The sequence below is a fragment of the Salvelinus sp. IW2-2015 genome, linkage group LG30 (genome assembly GCF_002910315.2).
Source record: "Salvelinus sp. IW2-2015 linkage group LG30, ASM291031v2, whole genome shotgun sequence".
NCBI classification, from domain to species: Eukaryota; Metazoa; Chordata; class Actinopteri; order Salmoniformes; family Salmonidae; genus Salvelinus; species Salvelinus sp. IW2-2015.
In genome coordinates this window covers 8,588,683-8,607,373 of record NC_036869.1, presented here as the reverse complement: position 1 = coordinate 8,607,373, position 18,691 = coordinate 8,588,683, and the positions used below count along the sequence as shown (strand labels likewise).

Sequence of the window (18,691 nt, the reverse complement as noted above, 5' to 3'; positions counted from 1 at the left end):
GATGTTGTTCTGATGGAAGATAGCAGGGGGATGTTCTGATGGTCGATAGCTGGGGATGGGGGATGTTGTTCTGATGGGAGATAGCTTGGGGATGTTCTGATGGTCGATAGCTGGGGATGGGGGATGTTGTTCTGATGGGAGATACCTGGGGGGTGGGGGATGTTGTTCAAGGTTACACACGTTTGAACGTACATGTATACGCACACTCGCAAACACACACACACAAAAACGGTCGAGCAAACACATATCTGGCAATGGCATCATCATTCATTTTGGGGGTCTTTATCCAAGGCTACATGCTGAGAACCTATAGAACTCTGGCACATCTGTCTTTATTCTGGAAGCATCTGTCTTTAGTAACAACATTGACTAGAATAGTGTATTAGGTTGGTATTGTAAGTCTATGTAGCCATCAGTACAGATGGTTTTTGTTTCCGTACTCACCCAGGTAATAGTTGACGAAGTCTGCAGTGAGGGCGGGCTGCTTGTGTTTCCTGCGTCCGTCCACACTTGCGCTGATGTCTGACGTGTCTACAGGGAAGATGTCCGTGCTGAAGAAGAAAATGAGATTTGAACCGACAACCCTCTGCTTCCTGGTCCACCTCTCTGACCTCAAAGCCCCTCCCTGACAATGTGAAAAAGTTGCAGCTCTCGCGCATCCAGCAAAAAAAAAATCTTTATATTGGATTTTTTTTTTTTTTTTTAAGTATGGAGCGTGAATTCTACATTTGGGCTGCACCTCAATTCTTGGTTGCCTGAACACTGTCTTTTTCCTACAGACATTAACTCCTACCTGATGCCCATGAGCTCGGCCTTCCTCATGAGCTTCCTGATGGCGGAGGCGCTGGAGGTCAGGGGTCGTGGAAGCTTCTCCCGGGGGACCCAGGCCTGGGGCCGCGTGTTACGGGACAGCTCTGCCCTGGCCCGGTACTGCTGCAGCCGGGTGGTGATACGGGCCTGCCAGGGGTTCAACACAACACAAAGAAACACACACTTCATTATCTAATGACAGTCTACGTGTGTCCCAAATGGCACCCTATCCTATATATGGGCCCTGGTCAAAAGTAGTGCATTATATAGGGAATAGGGTCCCATTTGGGATGCAGACATTACAACTTACAACCTCTCCAGGTTGTTTCTGCTGTGTTCTCCAACTCACTTGTTAACATAAAAAAGTCAATCAGTTGAAGACTGAATCTTGCATATAGAACAATTAACTATGAARTAAACACTGACAAGCATTTCTATTCATGTTCAAAGACAACATTCTGCAGCCCTAACAGGGGCAAGCCAGTGTGAGTCTGAGCCAGTCTTGACCTCTCACCTGTGCCTCAGGGGCCAGCTGCTTCTCTTTGTCCTGTAGAGACGCCTTGCAGTAGGACTGGAGTGCCAGGTAGTTCTTCCTCTTCCACTTCCTGTCATAGCGGTCCGCATGCTGCTTACAATACGCAAAGAAGGGATCGGCTATGTCCTGGGGAAACAGACGTACACACACACACACGTGTTCAAAACCTGACCGACCACAGGTGAACATCGCTTCTTGTGCACTGTGTATGGCATGTCTTTCAGCTCTCTTCAGTCAAGAGATCTGTTTTCCTGTGTAAAATAGTCACTTATCCGATCCTGATTAGTTTCCCAGTCTCTGCCGCTGAAAAACATCCCCACAGCATGATGCTGCCTCCACCATGCTTCACCGTAGGGATGGTGCCTGGTTTCCTCCAGATGTGACGCTTGGAATTCAGGCCAAAGAGTTCGATCTTGGTTTCATCAGACCAGAGAATCTTGTTTCTCATGGTCTGAGAGTCTTTAGGTGCCTTTTGGCAAACTCCAAGCGGGCTGTCATGCGAGTGGCTTCCGTCTGGCCACTCTACCATAAAGGCTTGATTGGTGTAGTGCTGCAGAGATGGTTGTCCTTCTGGAAGGTTCTCCCATCTCCACAGAGGAACTCTGTCCGAGTGACCATTGGGTTCCAAGTCTCCTCCCGGACCAAGGCCCTTCTCCCCCGATTGCTCAGTTTGGCTGGGCGGTCAGCTCTAGGAAGCTGGTGGTTTGTGCTTACAAACTTCTTCCATTTAAAAATGATGGAGACAACTGTGTTCCTGGGGACCTTCATTGCTGCAAACATTTTTTGTTACCCTTCCCCAGATCGGTGTCTCGACACAATCCTTTCTCAGAGCTCTACGGACAATTGCTTCGACCTCATGGCTTGGTTTTTGCTCTGACATGCACTGTCAACTGTGGGAACTTATATAGACAGGTGTGTGCCTTTCCCATGTCCAATCAATTGAATTTACCACAGGTGGACTCCAACCAAGTTGTAGAAACTTCTCAAGGATGATCAATGGAAACATGATCCACCTGAGCTCTTTTTCGAGTCTCATAGCAAAGGGTCTGAATACTTACTGAATACTTATTTTATTTTTAATAAATTTGCAAACATTTCTAAAAGCCTGTTTTCTCTTTGTCATTATGGGGTATTGTGTGTAGATTGATGAGGATTATTTTTATTTGACATTTTAGAATAAGGCTGTAACGTAACAAAATGTGGAAAAAGGGAAGGGGTCTGAATACTTTCCGAATGGACTGTATATAATTCAAAATAATAATTGTTTCATTGTTATGCGAGAAACATAACATCCATTTAGTGCTCTCATAGAGTGATGAACTGTGCTCAATGCTGAAGTAGAGTACATCTTATTCCTAGAACTGAGTTCAGCGAGGGTGATTTTTCTCAGAATTGGTCTTCCAAATTCCAGGTAAGAAAAGAGCGAAGAACAATGAAAGCCTCTACTTCTTAATTATTTTCCATATCCACAACAACCATACAGCTCACCAACAAGGTCCTACGACCTTTTCTTTCCCCCTCCCCCTCCTCAGTCAGGGAGAAAAAAAAAAAACACTCAAACTCAACCGTTTTTCCCCCCAGACAGGCAGTCAGCCCCTGGCTCCCCTAGAATCGTTTAGGCTTAAGGTGTTTTGGCAGATTTTATCAGAGGCTTCACCTGTTGATAGGGGCCCTTTGCCACAGCTCAATGGATTAAGTGGATAGCGRTGAGTAGGCACTTTCTGGGCCGGGTTTATCAGTACGCCGGCCGCCTTTGTGCCGCAGAAATAAGTGGCGCGAGGTGCATACATCAGCTGCACTGCAGACGGATCCTGAATACCAGCTATAACCAGATCCTTAGAGTGTCATCATTATACAGCCTTCCATGTTTTATTACATTCTCAATATAAGACTCTGCCTATAGCAGGAGGTTGATGAAGGAGCCAGGGCCAGTTTAAGAGACTGTTTTAAAGGACTAGTCGTTTGTAAAATGAATACGTTACTGTCTTCTTATCGCAAGGAGTGACCTGAATCCTCCACTAAGTACCCCCCCACCCCCCTATGTTTTCAAATGCATTTCAGGGACTGTGAATGAGCTGTGCAAAGCTGTCAAAAGGTGGCTAATTTGAAGAATCTCAAATCTAAAATATATTTTGATTTGTTTAACACATTTTTGGTTACTACATGATTCCATATGTGTTATTTCATAGTTTGTGTCACTAGTCACTATTATTCTACAATGTAGAAAACAGTAAAAATAAAGAAAAACCCTGGAACCAGTAGCTGTGTCCAAACTTTTGACTGGTACTGTACATATACACAGGGTCACATGATTCATGTCCKGTCTTCTCTCACCTCCTCCGCAGCGGCCTCTGAGAGAAGCCCCTCCCTCTGAGCACAGGTCACATGGAAGTAGGATCGGCACATGCCAGCATCACAGCTGATACACACGCCTGTCCGGGCGAAYCGGGCGTCCTCGCAGAAACTGCACTCCTAGACAAAAGAGAAAGCAAAAACATAGGTCAGAAACCCTACTTATGAACAAAAGGTAAAAAGAAAATGGAGATCTCAGAAACTGCACTCAGGGACAAAGGAAAACCTAGAGGTTCAGAAACTTCAACATTGACTTCGCTCAGTTCTGCCAAAGGTACAAGGTGACCACTTGGAGAAACTTGCATATGCTTTAATTATTCATTTTTATGATAATACACATTTTTCAGCAGCAATTTCTTTTCAGTGTGAAATGGCCCTGGATCATATTTGTAAAAGTCACTCTCTTCAATAAAAGTGTATTCTATTGGCTTAGTGACCCTCAACAGGGTTTCAGCTAGAATGAATGTCAGAGTGACTGTACGCTGATGGATCACTATGTTAAAGTTGGATGTAAAGTGTTGGATGGTAACCAACCACACGAGTCACTTTATTACTGTCTTAATGTGCTGCTCCTCATAAACCGGACTTATTCATTAACAGACAATGGGAATCCAAAAATCTAAAACACCTTCCTCAGTCTTCCACTATGATAAAGCATGTTTGAAGTAATACGGATTGATTTTGTTTCACACAATTTACACTGTTTAACAGAATCTTTCGATCACCATCATCTTTATTCTGTAAAACATTTCAAAACATTTCCTTTGTACTTGCCTTGGCCCCATACTTGGAGTAGTTCATCTCTGTGAGAGTCACTGGTCGTAGTTTATCAATGTCCCCAAACGCTACTCCAGGGACGTAGAGCGCACAAACCACATGGACCCATCTAGACAATATACATGAAAACAAACAAAGATGCTTCAAATAGCCCCATTGCTGATGTATGTGCCTACTTAACCAATGAAAGCAAAGACCCTTATACACATTGAGAGTATACTAAACAGAGACTGGGTAGTCCACGTGAAGTAAACACAAGCTTTTTAATGGTCACAATTAAAGCGTTTGAACAGGATCTTAAACACGTACAAATTTGTAACATTGTAAGAATTGGAATGGCAGGATTTTTTGTTGTTGCAGGATGTAACATATAATACAAAATTGATGACGTTGTACACAATTGTGCACAATTTTCGGGGTCCCGTTTTGGCTTGTGAGTGCAACTTTCAAAGCTACTGGCTAAAATTATACAAAACCTTTATAATGCATCTTTAAAGAGAAGATTGACCCATTTTGAACGTTATATTATATTTGTGCATCTCTGAGCGATGTTCTATCTATTCCCTGGGTCATTTCATGTGTATCTGAGCTATTGCCGTTCAAGCAGGCAGAAATTCTGCCGGTATGATATAGCATTGTGATAAAGTCTCTCTCACTACACTGGAAGTTAATAGGAATATGACTTTTAGATTCATACAGGTCAGATTTCAATACAGGTCAATGTCATAACGCGGGAAGTTGTCTTCTCTCAAATTAGCCATTGATCATATTTTTGTGATATTACTACCTCAAGATATGTGTAATTTAAAAGAGGGTCCAACACATTTCTCCTATTTGTCTGCCTCTTCAGTCCAGGGTGTATTGCATGGTGTCGTTGAGAATGTCAGACTCCACTCTGTGAAGCACATCGATCTGCAGGATGAACATGGTGAGATTGTAGACTCCCAAATTGATAGTGCAATTTGTTCAGGCGATTTTACAGCCAACTAGCTACTTCACATGCTGATATTGACTTTGGTATTATTTTGTGTAGCTACGTTTGCTAGCTAGCCAGCCCATAGAGAGATCAGTGCATTGTGGGTGTTGTAGTCGACTTGAGCTGCAACAGATTTCCACAACAATGTTCACGTTGCTACCAACCTTATTATATCGACAAAATGAAATATTTGTTCACAAAAAAATACTGTTCTCACATATTAGTGTTATGTAACAATGTAAATAATAGGAAGGAGTGCTTTTGGGGGGATTTTTCCTTTAAGTTATATTAGTAAATTTGTGCTGACAAAGCTCTATTAAATTAGGCACTGCAAAAGCGTAAAATGTAAACAATGCAAAATCAGAAAACTTCACTCAGATAATTAACTGAAATTAATCACTTAAAAACTTGGAAATCTTCAGAAGTTGATTTCAGCAGCCCAAGCCACACTCTCTGACTGAGCATCCGCTTGGTGTGACACAATTTCAAATGCAGACTTTGGGGAAGAGAATCCGAAGTCCAATATAAAGATATCCATCTCCACAGTTTAATTTGCTGTGTTTTTCATGCTCTAGTGAAGTAGTAAATTCGGGTGCAGGCTGGCTGAGGAGCACCATCAGCGTTAGTGTGGCTGGAGTCTCCACGCTTCACATAACACTCTCTCTCTCTCGCTATCCCTCACTGTCGCTCCTCTCTTTTTCTTCCCCCTCCCCCCCATCTTCTTCTCCTTCCCTCACTTGCTTTCTTTCCCCTCTCTCTATTCCTACCCTTCTCTCTTTTTCTTCCCCTCTTTCTCTCCCTCACTTTCTCTCTCCCTTCTCCATCTTCTATACTTTCTCCAATGCCGAATGTAGGCAAGGAGAGGGCTTGTCTACAGTAAATGACCATTAATGGCCAACAACTTTTGTTGAAGTAGTTGATTTCCTATAGTGTAGGTAATTCCTAGTGTGTTGATTGCAATTCCTACAGTGCACGTGATTGATCCAATGTAATGCTCCGAAACAGGCAAATTAAATCATGTGAAAAATCATAAAATCAGTGTGTCGAATCATGACCCACCTCCCAGCGTCAGTCTCTTTGAAGATCCCGTCCTGATTGGGGCAGAGCTCACAGCTGGGCGTGACTCCGTTCTTGCAAGCATCGCAGAACCACGGTTCCGTGGAGTTCTCCGAGGCGGAACTCATGATGGAGTCACTCTCACCGTCCACTCCATAGCAACCTGGAACACATGTAGAATGTCTGTCAATTACATCATCAAAGGTGCATTCCATAACGCTGACCGGTAGCTAATACTGGCTAACATATTCCATTAGGTTTTACATTTGCTGTGAACATTGTGTCGTTAGCTAGTATCTAACAGTTCCAACTTTACAGATTTGTATCTATTCTATCATGCAATAGCTCTGACTATCAGAGTAAGGGTTGCAGAATCCATTACAAGTTGGTGGATCCTCTCAAAAAAGGTGCAAAGGCTGTGTCACACTTAGGACTGAGAAGACCAGAGACCAGTGCCCTGACAAGCACACAACATGGTGTCAACTTGCTGTTTGCTAGTTTCCCCTCAAACCTCCAGAAAGATTTAGATTCTCTCTTAAACMTTTTGCTCCAGCTTTCTAAAAATGGGGAACATTTGATCATATTATTGAGACCTAAGACTAGAGAAGAGAGAGAAGCCACACGCCACAAGCAAAGCATGTTAATGTTGTATTCTTAATTTTCCAGGGTTTCCAAAACAATTACTTTCGTTGATGCKGTTTCTATGGCTGCTATTATACTGGCCGAACGTGATCCGCACTACCAATGAGGGCAGCAATCAGCCGCTCTGCCTTCCATTGAAGAGATAACACACGGGCTCCTAATTCAGTCAAACAGCCTCCAGGCTCTCTGAGCTATGGGAGAGACTCACAAATCAAAGGCTCAATGTTGTACATACTCTGTATGCTCGTCACTCTGGACCACACTGGGGAATCAGTCCAGTCTGAAGACCCACTGGCGGCAAACATCCAGAAGCCACACCAGACGGCAATGTTAATTCAGTTGTATGTATGTTTGTTTTCTTTCTCTCAGTGCGTAGATGTCTTCTATAGGTGCTCTCTGATTGTGTCCATTTGTTCTGCATCACAGGGAATAGACAGGCTAGAGTGGATTGAAAGCGATGTTGGTCAGTGTAGAAAATAGGGGGGGGGGGCGGGGGGGTAATATAGTGTACTGTTGTATCCTGCAGGTTTATTTACGACCAGGTAATTGGCTTCATACTGAGAGGAAGTCCAAGTCAGAATGACATTAATCAAGTCAGGATTACATCAATCAAGTCAGGATTACATCATTCAAGCACTGATTATTTCAATAGGGCAATTAGTACACAGCTGGAGCTTCACCCTGACCTCCAAACCACAATCTCTGCCTCACATTTAACTAAAAGAAAACAAAAACCATTTCCTTCCTTCTCAATGCCACATTTAACAACAAGAAAACAAAAACCATTTCCTTCCTTCTCAATGGCCACTTTAAACACAAGAAAACACCATTTCTTCCTTCTCAATATGCACATTTTAACTACAAGAAAACAAAAACATTTCCTTCCTTCAATGCCACATTTAACTACAAAAAACAAAACCATTTCCTTCCTTCTCAATGCCACAGTTTAACAAGAAAAGCAAAAACCATTTCGCTTCCTTTCGTCAATGCAAGCATTTAACTACAAGAAACAAAAACCATTTCCTTCCTGTCTTCAATGCCACATTTAACTACAAGAAAAAAAAAACATTTCCTTCCTTCAATGCCACAATTTAAACTACAAGAAAAAACAAAAACCATTTCCTTCCTTCAATCCACATTAACTAGCAAGAAAACAAAAACCATTTCCTCCTTCTCAACTGCCACATTTAACTACAAGAAAATCAAAAACCATTTCTTCCTTCAATGCCACAGTTTAACTACACAGAAAACAAAAACCATTTCCTTCCTTCTCAATGCCACATTTAACTACAAGAAAACAAAAACCATTTCCTTCCTTCTCAATGCCACATTTAACTACAAGAAAACAAAAAACATTTCCTTCCTTCTCAATGCCACATTTAACTACAAGAAAACAAAAAACATTTCCTTCCTTCTCAATGCTTCCTTCTCAATGCCACATTTAACTACAAGAAAACAAAAMACATTTCCTTCCTTCTCAATGCTTCCCCCCGCAGTATGTGCGTCAGGACAAAAGGTTAAGTCCCCAGGTGCTCCAATATAGCTCAAGGTTATATTACTGAAAATATATTACTGAAAATACTGCTGGCAACAGTTGTGCTTAATAGTGATTGGTGCTTTTAATCAAAGAAACCGGGTTGTGAACGATCACCACGCTGGTTTTACCGACTTACGGCTGAACAGTCGCCGCAAATCTCCGATGTTCCTTTTGAACCGAGATACAAAGCTGGAAGCACTAAGCCATGGGGTGCTGGCTAATGTGAGCTAAGCTGACCAAAAGTGATGACTACGGGATAGCTTTATAATCCTCCAAGTGAAGATTATCCTTGTCAGAAATGACGAGCTTGGCAGTTAAAGAGGGTATAGGGGGCAGGGGTAGTGTATAGTGTCTACTAAATCAAGATGTACTTTTAACTGTATCAAGATTTAACAGTGAAAGAAAGGTCTCTCTGGGTATATGGTGTTAACATATACAGGTGTGAATATGAGTGTGTGTGTGGTTCTGAATCTCCATCTGTTCTAATATGAAGATGAGGGAGGAAGTGTTGGACTATCTTCTTCCCAGGATCAAAGGAGAAGTAATGGGCACACCTCATATTGGTGAGAGAGCAATCAGTTATTTTGACAGTGCATAGATGGGTTCCYATTTTCATGTTGGCAGCGATGTCACACTAATCATCTCTTTACGGTTCTCAACACACCCAACATAATGTCCATCTCTGCCTCCTGAGAGTGAGGTGGAGAGAGTACACACAAACACACCTGTCAGAGCAGCGCCATTAAAGGGGAATTCAGTTCATTATTATCTATGCTGCTCCAGTGCTACCTGCTTCATCATTACATCCATCATTAGATCCCATTTAGATTTCAAATGCAAATGAATTCAGATGGAAGTGGAACAAATCAATATTCCTCATGTCTATTACGGAATACACAAATATCTCCAGTCCAACAGTCAATATTTTGAGAAAAGTACGTAACCGCGGTGTTCTCTTCCTACATGCAGTTCAGTTTTAATCAATTCAACAAACCATTAGGCTAGGTAAAAACAGGTTTGAAATATATACGCTTTTTGTGATTTAACTCATGTAGTTTTACTCACATTTACTCTATTCTAATCTCTATCTCCAGTTGAATCTATTCATCTCACTCTGTGGCTGCCTGTCAAAATATTTATTTTTCTCCCACCGAAAAAATACAAAAACTCAAGCATCCAGCATGTTCAAGATGGATGCTCTCAGATTAGTTCAATTCAATTTTTTCATGAATGGTAACACTTTCCATTCCAAGATTAAGTGGACCTATTCAAAAGCACTCATATAAGCAGAGCCGGTGKGCAAAATGGGGCATCAGAGACAACACACACAACTCTGATCTCACTGAACAACACCAATTACACATGATGTAATTGATGGTTTTCATGACAGATGTGTGTGTGAGTGTTTTCAGAAGGATGGTTTTCAGATCTTCCTTTAAATCAGCCGCACTGAATTCAAATTCCATAATAAGATGGAGAGCGATCTCTCAAAACATTACTTTATTCTGCTCCTTTTTTAAAAACAATGCAATCATTCCCATGGCCAGTAAACCATAGAATAAATCAGTTACTCGTTATAAGGGGGAGAAAAAACAAGGCTACTACGGATTGATAGCGTTTTAATTTTGCATTTCAATTAGATTTGCTAAACCTGTTTTGAAAGGAAGACTGAGACAGAGAAGGAGAGGGGTAATTCAATAATACGTATAATTCAATGTTCTCATCTGACAAAGGCCTGATAATGGATTACGAGGCCATTTCTAAAATGAAAACTAACTGTCAATAAGCAGCTTCACAATGCCTTGCTTTCCTCTGTGGGTGCTGGGGTCCCATTCATTCATTTACCTGTACTTCTCCTCCTCTAGGATTGAATTCATTTGAAGACACTGAAGACATTTACTATGCATTTGAGAGTGGTTAGATGCATTTGAGAGTGGTTAGATGCATTTGAGAGTGGTTTAGAAAACTATTCTCCAGCCTCAACATAGAAAATCAAGTGGCAGGGCTGTTAGGCGTGGTTCTTTAAATGCATTTCAGGGGCTTCAGGGGCTGCCCTTGTGGCATTAGTGTTTCTGCAGTTAGTTGAAACAGCATGAGGGAAAACATGGTTTTTAACCTTGAGCTGAGCAAGGCCCTTAATTACCCTGGTGTAGAACAGGACAATATGGAGGCCATATGTCTGCTAAGCACGAAGCACTTTATGAACCTCATCTAAAACTGCTATCACCTTACCAAGGCTGTCTTCAAATGGAACTACTAAGAGGACTGCGTGACAGACGAACGACAAGAGCAGGTATTGACAAATGACTATGCATAGTCTACTAGGCCTATACTTCAAACAGTACAAAAGGCTAGACCTTTACAGCTATGCAACAGACTAAACTATGTCGTATGAAATGGACAACCGGTTGAACATAAGGCTCAATATAAGGAATTGACGGTGCCATTTCAGCCGCAGTCATACACTGTGAAGCATACTTACATTAAAGGAGGGCATAGAGGAACAGTGTAGGGATTTGTGCCTATACGATATCTGTAGCGGATTTACAGTACAAAGGCCCAGGACACTGCCAAAGTGTCAGAGAGAGAGAGGAGGACATTCGTCATTCTACTGGGGCCTCAGTCAACTGTCTTTCTGCAGTTATTACAGTCGCACACACCAACCAGTTACAGGCCAACTGTCTTCTTCTGACATTTAGTTATACAGACGACACACCCAGACCAGTTACAGTCAACTGATCTTTCCTGCAAGTTATTACAGTACGACACACACCAGACCAGTTACAGTCAACTGTCTTTCTGCAGTATTATTCAGTACGACACACACCGACCAGTTACAGCCAACTGTCTTTCTGCATTTATTACAGTACGACACACACCAGACCAGTTACAGTCAACTGTCTTTCTGCAGTTATTACAGTACACACACACCAGTTATACAGTCAACTGTCTTTCTGCAGTTATTACAGTACGAACACACACCAGACCAGTTACAGTCAACTGTCTTTCTGCAGTTATCAAGTACGACACACACCAACCGTTACAGCCAACTGTCTTTCTGCAGTATATTACAGTACGACACACACCAGCCCAGTTACAAGTCAACTGTCTTTCTGCAGTTATTACAGTACGACACACACCAGACCAGTTACAGCCAACTGTCTTTCTGCAGTTGATTACAGTACACACAACCAGACCAGTTACAGTCAACTGTCTTTCTGCAGTTATTAGCAGTACGGACACACACCAGTTTACAGTAACTGTCTTTCTGCAGTTATTCCAGGTACGACAAACACACAGACCAGTTACAGTCAACTGTCTTTCTGCAGTTATACAGTTACGACACACACCAGACCAGTTAACAGTCCAACTGTCTTTCTGCAGTTATTACAGTACGACACACACCAGCCAGTTACATAACTGTACTATTCTGCAGTTATTACAGTACGACACACAACCAGCCAGTTACAGTCAACTGGTCTTTCTGCAGTTATTACAGTACGACACAACACCAGACCAGTATCAGATCAACTGTCTTTTGCGAGGTATACAACAGTACGAACCACACACCAGACCAGTTACAGTCAACTGTCTTTCTGCACAGTTATTACAGTACGAACACACACCAGACACTTACAGTCAACTGTCTTTCTGCAGTTATTACAGTACGACACACACCAGACCAGTTACAGACAACTGTCTTCTGCCAGTATAATCACAGATACGACACACCACCAGACCAGTCTAAGCCAACTTCTTCTGCAGTTATTACAGTAACGACACACACCAGACCAGTACAGCCAACTGTCTTTCTGCAGTTATTACAGTACGACCACACAACAGACCAGTTACAGCCAACTTTCTTTCTGCAGTTTATACAGTACGACACACACCAGGACCAGTTACAGCCAACTGTCTTTCTGCAGTTATTACAGTACGACACACACACAGACCAGTTACAGCCATTACTGTCTTTTCTGCAGTTATTACAGATACGACCACACAGACCAGTTACAGTCAACTGTCTTTCTGCAGTTATTACAGTACGACACACACCAGACCAGTTACAGTCAACTGTCTTTCTGCAGTTATACAGTACGACACACAACAGACCAGTTACAGCCAACTGTCTTCTGCAGTTATTACAGTACGAACACAACCAGACCAGTTACAGCCAACTGTCTTTCTGCAGTTATACAGTACGACACACAACAGACCATTTACAGCCAACTGTCTTTCTGCAGTTAATACAGTACGACACACACCAGACCAGTTACAGTCAAACTGTCTTTCTGCAAGTTATTACAGTACGACACACACCAGACCAGATTAGTCAACTGTCTTTCTGCGTCATTTTACAGTCCGACACACACCAGACCAGTTACAGCCAACTGTCTTTTCTGCAGTTATTACAGTACGACACACACCAGACCAGTTACAGCCAACTGTCTTTCTGCAGTTATTACAGTACGACACACACCAGACCAGTTACAGTCAACTGTCTTTCTGCAGTTATTACAGTACGACACACACCAGACCAGTTACCAGTCAACTGTCTTTCTGCAGTTATTACAGTACGACACACACCAGACCAGTTACAGTCAACTGTCTTTCTGCAGTTATTACAGTACGACCACACACCAGACCAGTTACAGTCAACTGTCTTTCTGCAGTTATTACAGTACGACACACACCAGACACAGTTACAGCCAACTGTTTTCTGCAGTTGTTACAGTACGACCACCACCACCAGACCAGTTTACAGTCAACTGTCCTTTCCTGCAGTCTATAAGACAGTACGACAGCCAACCAGCCCAGTTACAGTCAACTGTCTTTTGCAGTTAATACAGTACGACAACAACACCAACCAGTTAGTCAACTGTCTTTCTGCAGTTATTACAGTACACACACACCAGACCAGTTACAGTCACAAATGGTCATTGTAAGCGACTAGGGCGTGGGTCACACTTAGACCAAAGCCCTATCCCTATATAGTGCCTACTATTCTAGACCAGGGGCCCTATTCCCCTATATAGTGCCACTACTTTAGACCAAGAGCCCTAATTCCCTATTAGTGTACTACTTTTAGACCAGAGCCCTAATTACCCTATATCAGTGCACTACTATAGACCGGGCCGCTTGGTGCCCTATGATAGTCCACTACTTTAAGACAAGAGCCCTATTCCTTATATAGTGTACTACTTTAACCCAGACGCCTATTCCAATAGTGCACTACTACTGAACCAGGGCCCTCATCCCTATTAGTGCACTGCTTTAGACCATAACCCTATCCCTTGTAGTGCACCACTGTTGAGAGGGATAGGTGTTATTGACTCCACCCGATCCTTCCATGGGTGTAATTTTCAGCAGGAACAGAACTCCGCGAGTCTCAAAGTGCATTTAAAAGCACCGATGCAGCTTTTGTTCCTGACATTCACTCGTCATATTTTTTGTTTGCGTATTCGCAATCTAGCAGAAGGCACGACTGACACGTTATTAAGCTGACAGCTCAAAACCACAACATATCAACGACGTTGGAGTAAAAAGGAAAAAAACCTAAGTGTGCCATTACCCAAACGGCACCCTATTCCCTTACATCTAGACAATAGCCACTATTGGCCTGCGCCAAAAAAGTAGTGCACTACATACGGAAATAGGGTACCATTGGGACACATTTAACAACACCGACTGCAGCTCCTTAACACAAGCCAGCGCTCTGTAAAACTTGCGTTCAAAAGAGAACAGCTCATTATACTCAACTAAAAGATGGTGAGAGGGAGACTTTAACCGTAGTGGAAAAGAAACGCCTATATATCCACCTGCTACTGCTGGCGAGCACCAATTACCTCTCACACTAGATTTATACTGAACACAAGGGAATGGATACAGAGCAATCACCTGTGTACACTGCCTATATGGTCATCCTAGGGGACAGGGAGTGTCCATACAGAGTAGGTTATAGGTCATCTAGGGGACAGGGAGGTGTCCATACAGGTAGGGTCTATAGGCATCCTAGGGACAGGGAGGTGTCCATTACAGAAGTAGGGTTATAGGTCATACCTAGGGGACAGGAGTGTCCATACAGCAGTAGCGGTTTATAGGCGCTCATCCTAGGCCGACAGGGAGGGTGTCCATACAGAGTAGGTTATAGGTCATCCCTAGGGGACAGGGAGTGTCATTAAAAAGTGCAGGTGTGCCACAATAAAACTAGTAACATCACAGAATTCACAGAAATCCCGTTGGATGATTCCCGGAATAAACAGGAAATCCAAGAAACTCCAAACCAGGATTTCTCTGAAACAACTTGGGACATTTGGGGAAAGTTCCTCTTTGGGTTATTAGCATAAAGACAGACAAAACAAACCCACCAGGTTTACATCTTGACCATTTAATTAGGACCAACATGTTTGTCATTATTTTCTGTGGGCATTAGTAATGGACCAGATCATCATTTAGCTAGTAATTACATAATACAGATTCAACAATAGTTCAGCAGTTTTCTCAGTTCTGCCTATTATATTCCTCTTATCATCTAGCTGTCGTTACATAGAAAATATCACCTTTTTTAAATAGGCACTTCAGGCAGTTTCCATGACTTTTTTAAAACCATTCAACAATATTTATCATTCACTATACGATTTCTCATTATTTACAAGAGAGCGAACAGCATCGCTGCTTAAAAACAAAAAAATATAGTACATATAACAAACTACTTCGCTCGAAGTATCTACAATGGCGTTTTACAAAGGAAAGAAAAAGGATAAAGAAACAAGCAGAAATGAAACAGGTGAAGAAACAGAGGCTTCATTGTGAATGGCTGGAGACTCGTAATAGTCGAAGCCTTCAGGGAGTGTTCATGCGAACATTCTTCCTTCATGCGTTGCTTGTGTTACCTGAATTCAAATGGAATGGAGCATAATCTTATCTCACTACAGTGCTACACACAAAACCCCAATAATGACAAAGTGCCAAAATACATGTTGTTCGAATTATTATTTGTTGAACACCACTTTACTGAAAATGAAAAATCAGAAAATGTACTATTTACATACGTTTGTGTCACACTCCGTTCAATATTATATATTTTTTTACAACTTTTACAGACGACCGTCTACGGACACACGGGTCTTACTAAGCTGACATGTGGGGAATTGTTTTAAGATGGTCATAGCGCAGCTGTCATTTGGAGAGTTTTGAATATTTGGGACCCTTAGTCTCTGAATTGAGCCTTTACTACGAACACTGATTAACATTAGGAAAACTCATGAAAAAAACACATTCATTTGGCAACCCACAGTCACAAAAATAATTCAATTAACGAATAAGCTTTTCAAGTGTCGTCCTATAATCTAGGAGAATATTATATATACAATCATAACATAATACAACTATACATACACATAGATATAGTATATACCACCAGCAACAGGTGCTTTCGGAACAAGAATTCGACCCTTGACTTTTTCAACATTTTGTTTGTCACAACCTTACTCTAAAAGGACTTAAAAACAAATTCTCAGCAACTCTACACACAAACCGCATATGACAATAATAATGCAATAATAATGACAAAATAATGACAATAATTAAGTACATAAATAATGACAATAAGTGAGTGACAATACTAAATGACATATGATAATGACATAATTACATGATAACTAATAAATGACAATACATAAATTCGACAATAAGTAATGACAATAATAATGACAATCAATAATACAATAATAGATGATAGATAATAATGACAATAATAATGACAATAATAATGACAATAAAATGAACAAAATAATGACAAATACACATAACAATGATACGATAACTATATGAACAAATCAAGAACTTTCGGAATGACACAATATCATAACTATTCAGATCATAAATTGACAATAATAATAGAGATTTAATAATAATGACATAATAATGACAATAATAAATGACAATAATTAATGACAATAATTGAATGACAATAATAATGATAAGCAGAACCGCTTTTAGAAATGTATTAAAATTAGAAAACACGTATTACATAAGTATCTGGTTCTTGTTTGCACCTCGCCCTGTCCCAAGGCCCTTCTCCCCCTCCCTGTCCAAGGCCCTTTCTCCCATTGCTCAGTTTGGCGGTGGCCAGCTCTAAGAAGAGTCTTGGTGGTTCCAGACTCCTTCCATTTAAGAATTTGGAGCCACTGTGTCTTGGGGACCTTCCAATGCTGCAGAAGAAATGCTTTTGGCTTACCCTCTTCCCCAGATCGTGTGCCTCGACAAATTCCTGTACTCGGAGCTCTAGGCAATTCCTTCGGACCTCATGGCTTGGTTTTTGCTCTGACATGCACTGTCAACCGTGAGACCTTTATAGACAGGTGTGTGCCTTTCCAAGTCCAGTCCAATCAATTGACACTTTACCAATAAGTGGACTCCCAATCAAGTTTGTAGAAACATCTCAAGGATTGATCAATGGAAAAGGAGCACCTGAGCTCAATTTCGAGATCTCAAAGCAAAGGGTTCTGAATACTTATGTAAAATAGCATATTTCTGCTAATTTAATTTTCAAACATTTGCAAAGATTTCTAAAAACATGTTTTTCACTTTGTCATTATGGGGTAATGTGAGTAGATGGTGAAGAAAACGAATCAATCTGATCCATTTTGGATCAGGCTGTAACACAACAAATGTGGAATCAATCAATCAATCATCAAATGTATTTCAAAGTTCGAAACTACTGATTAACTTTCTGAAGGCTCTTCAGGGGCTTGTTGGAGGCTACGAATATTCTGTATAAACTTTGAGACCAGCTCCATTGGTGGTATGAGTGTGTAACGTAGGCAGACGAGGCATTGAGAAGCACGTTTGGCTTCACACACTAGTGGAAACTCAGCCATTTTAATCTACTTATTTAGACAGGTCTGACGAAACATGATATGAAGAAAATGTAGGGTTGCTTCACACATGGCAATCAGAGGTAAGCAATCCAATGGCATAGCGATATACGAGCGTCTAAAGAAGATTAGAGGACAGGAGTAGTCCTGAGATACATGAGGACTGTGAAGAGGAGGAGACCGTGAAGGAGTGGAGAGAGGAGAGGAAAATGAGGACCCAAAGAGGTAGGGAATACCTGTGGTGAGAGGCTGCGAGGAAGGTAGAGCAGACTGAAGGGATAGGTCAGGAGTTAGTGAGCAAAGGACAACGCTTTGCTTAGAATGATCATGCATGAGCGCTGTGGTAGTAGAGTATGGAGAGAGGAGAGAGGAGGACAGGATACTGTTGAGACTGAGGAGAGAGGAGGAGAGGAGGAGGGAGACAGGAGAAAGTGAGATGAAGTGAATAGGAGGAGGAAGAGTAACAAAGGATGCGAGAGGATCGACAAAGGACTGAAAAGTGCGGACAGAATGAGAGAAAAGGGAGGATCAGGAGGAGAGGAGGACAGGATCAGAGGAGGACAGGAGGAACGAGGACAGGAGGAGAGTATAGGACAGGAGGTATAATCTCCAGAGGACAGGAAGGTGAAGTAGCTGTGAACAGAGTGAGAGGAGGACAGGAGTCTGCGTGCTTACTCATAGGCCGTCGCCACATTCATGATGCAGCAGCTAGTTGAACATCTTTTTCCCCTTTGTTGATTATTACTATAAATGATTAATGAAAACGTGGTAAAATGTTCCCCCCTAGACTATTTGTCAAGCATAAGACCACATCAGCGAGGTACGTCCTATATGCTTAATTAGATAGTTTGAGGGAGATTAATGCTGTCTGCATCGTGTAGTTGTTCTACAAACAATTGCCGTAGAGAGTAGTATGATTTGGAAGCATGTTGGTTAATATAGAGAAAGTGTGTAAGTCTAGCGAGATTATGACGAGCGGGGTTCTCAATAAAAGATGGAAGTTATGTTGAAATAAGAAGGGGACTGGGGTGAGATGGGTACCTTTGATAAAGAAAGAGGGGGGACGGCAGGTGAGCTTTGCTTTGCGGTAAGATGTATAGCTACATGGGCGATCGATTCTCTCTGCG

General features: G+C 41.8%; 1 protein-coding gene across 1 annotated transcript in view; it reads right to left on the bottom strand.

The window, feature by feature from the left end:
* The window catches only part of LOC111954807 (PHD finger protein 14), a 139,105-nt gene that overhangs the window by 103,919 nt on the left and 16,495 nt on the right, over positions 1–18,691 (bottom strand). Inside the window, exons 6-11 of the mRNA XM_023974716.2 lie at positions 6,510–6,669; positions 4,472–4,583; positions 3,680–3,817; positions 1,325–1,471; positions 794–957; positions 445–551 (exon numbers count right to left, since the gene is read on the bottom strand). Of these exons, the coding sequence (XP_023830484.1) occupies positions 445–551; positions 794–957; positions 1,325–1,471; positions 3,680–3,817; positions 4,472–4,583; positions 6,510–6,669 (828 nt within the window). The remainder of the gene's footprint in view (positions 1–444; positions 552–793; positions 958–1,324; positions 1,472–3,679; positions 3,818–4,471; positions 4,584–6,509; positions 6,670–18,691) is intronic.